The sequence below is a fragment of the Myotis lucifugus genome, unplaced genomic scaffold, assembly GCF_000147115.1.
Source record: "Myotis lucifugus unplaced genomic scaffold, Myoluc2.0 scaffold_211, whole genome shotgun sequence".
In the NCBI taxonomy this organism is placed as follows: Eukaryota; Metazoa; Chordata; class Mammalia; order Chiroptera; family Vespertilionidae; genus Myotis; species Myotis lucifugus.
In genome coordinates this window covers 1268152-1276053 of record NW_005871259.1, presented here as the reverse complement: position 1 = coordinate 1276053, position 7902 = coordinate 1268152, and the positions used below count along the sequence as shown (strand labels likewise).

The window sequence follows — 7902 nt, the reverse complement described above, 5'->3', positions numbered from 1 at the left end:
AAAATAAGAATACGGTGGCCCTCAGGCCAATCCAGCCCCTGACAGCCCCAGCCACCCTGTACTCCCCCTGTACTCCTCGCAGGACCTGGACAGCCCCAACCTGTCCGCAGGGCCCTTACCCTGCCGAGCCCTGTGCCTAGAGCACCTTTTCCTCTGCTCCATCCCACTAGGTGCTTCAGGATCCCCCCCCCCCCACCCCAATGCTTTGTCCTCCAAAACACCTGCCCTCCTCCATCTGCGCCCATCCCAGTCTATCATGCTCTCTCCCTTTCTCCTTCATAGAACCTGCACAATATACAATTATTTATTGGTGCATTTATTTTTCAATTGTCTATCTTTCCCCATTAAAGGTCCGTTTCCCTCTTACAGGCCGCATGAGGGCAGAGATCTTGTCCATTTTTTTCTCATCTGTGTTCCCAGCACCTAGCAGGGTACTAGCTCCTAGGAGGCACTCAGGAAATGATAGTTGGTTGAATACATGAACGGACCCCTCACCTCCCCCACCCCACATTCTGAGGAGACTCTTCTCCCCGACTCCCGGGCCCTGACCCTCTGCCCTCTGCTGCGTATGTGGCCTCTCAGGGGGCAGAAGCCGTAGGCCCTGGCCCCAGGGCAGCTGAGTCCTGCAGGGAGAGGAAGCGCACTGCTGACAGGCTGTGAAGCATGCCCACCGGCAGGAGCACAGACGCAGGGAGAGGCCACTTCAGGCTGCGCCAAGAGCTCAGGCTCAGGGAAGCTCACCTGTCTGAGGTCACACAAACAGCAAGCAGCAGAACCAGGACTCAAAACTCTCTTATTCCAACATTGTGCTCATTTCCCTTTATCATGCCAGGAAAGCCAGTTAGAAGCTGCTGCTGGATGGAACCTGGTGATTGATGACAAGGTCTGGCCTAGGGCAGTGGCCCGGGGAAGGAGGGGCAAGCATTTGAGATCAGGATGGAATCTGGGAAGATGCGGTATAGACTTGAGTGTGAAGATTCAGGGAGAAGGGTCCAAGGGGCCTGGGAGATGTAGGAGCCAGGGCAGAAGGGCTGTGTGAGATCTCAAGGCAGAGACCTGCTTGTCTCAGACACGAGACCTGGGCAGGAGCAAGGCCAGCCTGGGGCATCGATGAGCTCATCTGGAATGTGTGGGAGGCCAAGGCCAGGCCTGGGGTCGCCCACAGACTGAGGTTGGAGGAGAGAGAAGGAACAATGGAAGGAGGAGGAGGAAGCTGTGTCACCTTTGTGGAGAAGGTGGGAGGAGATAGGAATCAGCTCCTCATGTCAAGCGCCCCTCCGAGGGGTCAGGGGGACGAGGCCCTGGTGACCTTGGAAGTCAGAGGAGGGACCAAGGAGGTTGGAGGAGAGGAAGTGGGGGTGATGCTCACAGATTCAGCAGCAGATGAAGGGGTGGTGGTGAGAACAATGAAGGGAAGGATCCTAACTCATATGCCTGCTACTGAAACCTCAGCTCCCACACATCTCCTTTCCAATGAGCCAGAGACAGGTTATATTTTTTTTAAAACATTTTAATAAAATTAACCAATAAATATTCTAGACTGTATAGGCTACAGGGACAAAGTAGAAGCCAGAGGGCTGTCTTTCCCTCTCAGGCCCTCAGGTCCCCTCACAGAAAGAGACGGTTCTGGGCTGGTTTGGGGCTGGGACTGGCTATTTGGGGGGTGAGGGGAGTGATTCCAAAGTGGGTGATCTGGGCTCCTGCAACCCACCCCTCTTTGTTGGAATAGGGGAGGGGAGGAGGGGCGAAAAAAGCAGAGCCCCTGCAGGAGGCATCCCAGCACCTGGGGAAGTGGCCTGGGTGAGGGGGAGAGCTAGCCTAGAAGGAAGGGGGGAGGGACGGCCCACAGGGCAGAGAAGCAGGAGCGTGGGCTGGGGATGGGCTGGGGCATCCTTCAGACCCACAGCCACTCACTCTCGGACGTAGACCCTGGTGCACACAACGTCATCCGCCGTCATGGTCTGGAAGGAGGATAGAAGTCACTGTTAGCCCGGGAGGCCCCTGGTCCTGTGGCTTGGGAAGAGGGACTCTGCTCTGTCTCTAGGCTCAAACCTGCTTCTTGGTTCAGGGCCAACAGTCAGAAGCTGGTCCCCAAAGGCCTGGGCATCATGGGAGGGAAGATGGCACCAGAGCCCCAGGGGTCTACCCTATGTCCTCATCCCTAAGCAGGGGAGGTCCCCTGGAGAACTGCTGGGACCTCTCAGTGAATGTCCACTGTTCCCCTCCGAGGGGGCGCTATTTCTCATTTGCGTGAGGGCACTGTGTGGACAGGGACAGCTTACTCACACCCCAGCAGGACGTGGGAAACCAACCATGACTATCCTCGAACCCTCTGCACCCTGGAGCCCCCCAGGACATCCCCCGAGGTAGCAGTGGGCTTGCGCTTAGCTGGGAGGAGGCAGGACTCACCAGGATCAGCTCCCCATCATTGGTCAGTTCTCTGGTCCAGGAGGTCTTGGGACCCTCTCCCTTCAAAAGCCTCTGCTCACAGACCATTTTGTTCTCACTTTCCCATTTCACCAGGCTCTGCAAGGAAGAGGTGGCCAAGTGAGCTGCGCCCCCATCAGGGACAATGTAGCAAGAGAGATAGGGGATGTGCCCCCTTTCTACCTACCACCACTACCGAGGGACTTCCTCCATTAGAAAAAGAGAAAGGGATCCAGGAAAAGATTAGAAAATGGCATGCTGAGAGGCAGGGCAATAGAAGCCAGGATCCTGGGGGACCCCTTTCTGGCACTCACCTTACAGGGCCTCCCATCCACCGTCTGCTCCTCGAACTCTTCTCCAATCTTGAAGTTAATCTCCGTGGTGCGCACGGTGGTAGAGGTTTTGATGTAGAAAGTGTCTCCCTCCTGTTTGATCTCCACTGCCGGCTTGGAGGCGGCAGCCACGGCGATCTTCCTCAGCATCACGTTCACCCCTGCAGAGAAGAGAGAGGCCCACCTTTTGGGGTGCTCCAGGCACCTGTGTTACACCTTCCCCAAGAGACAGCTGGAGCAGTCTGGCTAGTTTCCGAGAAAGTTCATGAAGTTCAGGGCAGGTGGTGCAGCCCTAATGAATGGTGGGGTTTAGGGAGGAGGACAGAGAGGCAGTGCCTGCCCTTAAAGGATCCTGCTCCTAGCAGCCACCCCACCTGGGTGAGTCAGCAGTCCTAGATTAGCCACCCCGCACCCCATTCCCAGCTCAGGGGCACTTTTTCCCATTCCCCTCACCCAGCAGGCATCCTGCTATGGAATCACCTTGGCTCTGTCCACCTCACTTTGGGCCCTTTGTCTACCCTACTTGAGACCCTCTGCTGGGTGGGCTCATTAGAGCCACTGTGTCCTCAGACCCTCCCAGGCCAGGCCTCACCACTTTGTCCTGGAGTTAGGGACCACTTCCTCCCTGTGCTACCCACCTCTCCTGTCTGGTGCCAGCTGGGCCTTCATTTGCCCAATCTCTGTCCCTCCCCCAAATGAGAAGGGGCAGGGATTCTCAGCCAGGGAAGAGGTGGCCAGCCGCTGGGGAAGCCAAAGCCTCTGGAGTAAGATCCATTTCCTCGATTTCCACCTGGTTCAGCCGCCCTTGTAGGCTGGGTGACCTAGGGCAGTGATGGCGAGCCTATGACACGCGTGTCAGAGGTGACACGCGAACTCATTTTTTGGGTTGATTTTTCTTTGTTAAATGGCATTTAAATATATAAAATAAATATCAAAAATATAAATCTTTTTTATACTATGGTTGCAAATATCAAAAAATTTTTATAGGTGACACGGCACCAGAGTTAAGTTAGGGTTTTTCAAAATGCTGACACGCCGAGCTCAAAAGGTTCGCCATCACTGCCCTAGGGCCTAGGCAAATGGCTTAACTTATCTGAGCCTTAGATTGCTCAACTGTAAAATGGAGACAATGGTTTCTTCCAAAGCCTAGCAAATGGGATGAGGTAGGTGTGTTTAGGGCCTAGTACTCAGTGCCAGGCACACCTTGGAGTTTTTAAGAAATAGTAGTTAGTCTTACGGTAGCAGGCCCTTTTACTGATAGAAGGAAGGCAAAGAAAAAGCCAGAGCTGGGGCTCAGACATTCTCTGCATCAGACTCCTGCTCACCTGCCCTCCTCCCTTCTCGGGACAGAAGGGGGTACTGCCCTCCCCGCCCCTGATGTGTCCCCGACTCCAGGTCACCCTGGTAAGTGCTTCTCATTCAGATTCCCCGTGCCTGTCCGCATATCCTTCCCCAGATTGGACCCCTGCTCTCTGCTCCCCAGTTATTAAGAGGGGTGGGGGAGCCAGGAGAGAGCACCCCTCTGACAGAAGACAAGCAGGCAGGCAGGCGCCTCTGGCCAGGGCCCGGGTGTAAACTGCCCAGCCTGGCCTCCTGCCCTGACTGGAGCAGAATCCCCCAGAGAAGCAATTGGTGGGGATGAGGGGCCCAAGCTGGGCTGGGCCAGGTGAGCGGGATTCCCCTACCCCTGATCCAGCCCAAACTCCCTGTCCCTCCTCTAGACCTGGGTTCCGAGAGAAACAAATCCTTTCCCCCTGGCACCACAGCACACACTCTGGGCCAGAAGGAGGGAGTTGGAAGGAGTTGAGCCCTGGCCCTCAGGAGCCCAGGAGCCCCGTTCCTGACTGCTGATCTCAGGCCCGGGGAGAAGTGACCGAGGTTCCAGGTCCAGCTGACTGGGCAGAGGAGGCACGTCCTACTCCATCTTCTTGCACTGAGACTACTTCACTCTTTTGCTGCCTGGGAAGTCCATCTGCTCCCTAACATCCATCTTTCCTGCTACAGGAGCAGAGCCTCCTCCATCCATGGCCATCACACTGCACGGGACAGTTGTCCTCCAAACACCTGAGCATCCCTCACAGGAGAGGGACCCTGGACTAGGGCAAAGGAGCGTGAGAAGTGACTGAGGTTCCGGTGGAGGCGAGGCTGTGGGTTCCGAGGAGACGCCCCTCCAGCCCGCCTCTGCTGCCTGTGGAGCGGGCCCAGCCTCGGCCAACCTTGGCTGACTCAGGGCTGTGTTAATGGGTCTGTTTGCAATCTGTCTCCCAGCAGGACCTGAGGAGGGCACGTGGCTCTGAGAGACCCTGCAGGGAGGACAAACAGACGAAGATAGACAGACAACAGGGCTGGGCTTCAGGTCTTATTCTCCAGCTGGGTCCTGGGGGTGCCTCATCCACTGGGGAGAGGAGCCAAATCCGGAGCTGGGGGAGGGAATGACACCGAGGCTTTCTGAAGGGACATTTCCTATCCTTTTGGTCTTTCATTTCAGCGAGGGCAACACAAGAAAGACGGACGTGACTAGAAGCGCTGTGGTTAGACTGCAAGGAGAACAGCAGCAAGGAATGCTGGAAGTCCCCGCTTTTCGGATAGCATTCCAGACCCTTCCTAGGTTCAGATTCACCCCTACAGCCCCTGGCCCCACACAAGGTGCCCCTCCCCACCCAGCCCAACTGGGTTCTCTCTGTTCAGTCCTGAAACGATGGCTCCGGGGCTCCCAGGTGGCTCCCCAGTTGCTTAACCAATCTCCATCTCTTCCCAGAGCCCCCCACCCGCTCCAGCCATTTCCTAGCTTTCACCCCTTCCCCAGACAGAGGGCACACAAAAGTTGGGAAGGGCCATCTGGGTGGGGACAGATTTCCCTGCCTTTAACCAGCACACCCAGCTGGGCTGTAGTGGGTATCCAGGGAGAAGGGAGAAGAGAACTCCTATTGGAGGAAGGTGGGGGGGGAGTTCCACACAAAGCCATTTCTTGAAATCGAAGAAAGTGATAATTATCTAGAGCAATTTTAGGTTTCTGGAACTCGCTGTAGGAAAATACTTGTCTCACAGATGGGGGTGAAGAGGGAGCAGAGTGGGAAGTGCTGAAGGGGGAAGGAAGGAGGGCCAAGGGGGCGCTGGGGTGGCCATCCCCTGGCGGGTGGAGAGCGGCACATGGGGAAGGAACTTGCCTGTGCTGGGTTACCAGCGGGGACAAGGGAAGGAGGCCAGAAGGTCTCGGGGTGGGGGGTAGGGCCCCAGGCTCCCTGCCTGGATGCAGGGTTTGCAGCTCCTGAACTGAAGAGAGCCCCTCTTCCCCACCCAAAGGGAGACGGACCTCGTGCTTCTGGTTTCTACTTGATTCACAGGCTGAGTCACTGCAGGAGCTGGCATCGGTGGGCGCCCCGCCAGAGAAAGCAGGATTTAGGTGGCCCGGCCCAGCACCCCGGGACCCCTAAGCCCTGATTCTACCCCCTTTCCTTTCTTACTCTTACCCACCTCCGAATACCCCCTCTCCGGGGCCCTTGCAAATCTCCTTACCCAGCACTTTGAGCAAATCCTCGAAGTTTTCCGATCGGACGATCTTCCAGTTGCCAGAGAAGTTGGGCATGGTGGCGGCGCTGGTGGCGGGCCCTTAGGGTCTTCGGCTGGAGCACTGGACGGCGAGTCCCTTAGTCAAACGATATGTGGCCGCCGCCTTCGCCAGAGCGTGAGACTCGGGAAGCAGGACACGTCCCAGGACAACCCCGAAGCTGGCCGGGACTCCCGCGCGGGCAGTTTTTATACCCGGTGCGGGCCCGCCCCTGCCCAAAAAAAACGAGGTGGCCCCTCCTCCCGCCCCGCCTCCCACCCCACCTGGGGGGCCCTGAGCCCCGGCCCAGCCGCACAGCCCCCACTCCCGAGCCCCCTGCCTCCCGATCTAGCCCCGTGGGCGGGACCAGGGTGTGCTGGGGACCGAGAGCGCGCGCCCCGCGCCCGCGGTTGGACGGGGAAGCGAACGGAGAGCGAGGACTGGGATTGGCCTCTCAGCCCAGAGGGGCGTGGGGCGCCGGGCCCCGGGCGCAGATGCTTAGGGCTCAGGTCTTGCCGTCCGAACCCCAGGGTCATGTCGTTCGGGTTCCCCCACGTCTCCCCAACTCCTTGGTGTCGGGGCCAGCCCTGCTCGCGAGCGGGAGCTGAAGAAGGGAAGCGCGCCCTAGCTCGGCTCCAGCGAAGCCTGAATTGACCCCCGCGATTCGGAACTCGGAGAACCGCTCGGGGCCCCGGGGGTCTGGGCGGGCTCTTAAATGGGGCAACGACGCCCCCTGCTGGGACGATTCGAAGGGGCGGGAAGGGGGCAGCACCCCCTCCGACTCCCCGCCGGGTTTCGGGCCCCGCTGCCCCTGGGGACGTTGGAAGTTGGCGCAGGGAGACTCGTCCCTCTCCAAGCGCAGGGCGCGCACCAAAGGGTTAAGCAGGGGCCCCCGGCGCGAGGCTGGGGAGGGCAGAGGTCACAGCCAATCACTCCACACGATCTCTTTATGGAGGCGCTTTCCCCGCCGCTCGGCTCGGCAGACCCCCGAGGGGATCGCGGCGGGCGCGGGGGGAGGCGGGACCGACGCGGAGCCCCGAGGTTGGAAGGAGGCTGGGTGCCCCCGGGAGGAGGCGGAGCAGGGTCTCAGGTGTCACCATTCTCAGCCGTAAAACGGGCGGAAGGAGCGGCCGCCCCTTAGGGAGAGGCTTTGAAGTGTGAGATCAAAGGAGGGGGCAGGGCAGGGCTTCCCGCAGAGACCCCGACGGAGAGGGCCGGGGGCCCGGGGAGCAGAAATGGGGGCCAGGCGGGGAGCCTCGGGGACTGGCTGGAGACCCGGGACTGCCCAGGCCGAGGGACCGAGCGGGGCGGGCGGCGTCTGTCCCGCGCGGGGGACGCTGCCGCTCAGGTGCCTTTGGCGAGTCCGCGCACCGGGCCCTGCGGCCCGTCCGTCCCCACCCCCGCCGCCCTTCCTGGGCTACCCTCCCAGCTCCTGCCGAGGCGGGACGAGAAACCCCACATCTGGTCCCGGCCCCGGTCTCTCCCTGCCAGCGTGGCCGTGGGTGGAGCAGAGGACAGGCCCTGCGATTCCGAGCCCTGGACCGGCTCAGGGTTGGGGGCCTGCGCTGGGGGGAGTCCGGAGGCCTAGAGCCAAAG

At 59.4% G+C, this 7902-nt stretch overlaps 1 protein-coding gene across 3 annotated transcripts; it reads right to left on the bottom strand.

Annotated features, from left to right (window-relative positions):
- Positions 1–1494: 1494 nt before the first annotated feature.
- CRABP2 (cellular retinoic acid binding protein 2) lies at positions 1495–6532 on the bottom strand. 3 transcript variants are annotated; one of them, XM_023761643.1, is made up of 5 exons: positions 6276–6353; positions 4708–5062; positions 2742–2920; positions 2410–2526; positions 1495–1961 (listed from the first exon to the last, which is right to left on the bottom strand). In XM_023761643.1, exons 3-5 carry the CDS (start codon positions 2907–2909, stop codon positions 1911–1913), a joined length of 336 nt encoding a protein of 111 aa, XP_023617411.1. In that variant the 5' UTR covers positions 2910–2920; positions 4708–5062; positions 6276–6353; the 3' UTR covers positions 1495–1910. The 3 variants fall into 3 exon arrangements, with proteins under 3 accessions (XP_023617411.1, XP_023617410.1, XP_006097847.1); XM_023761642.1 differs by lacking the exon at positions 4708–5062 and having other exon boundaries at positions 2742–3051; positions 6276–6532; XM_006097785.3 differs by lacking the exon at positions 4708–5062 and having other exon boundaries at positions 6276–6531.
- Between the last annotated feature and the right edge of the window lie 1370 nt (positions 6533–7902).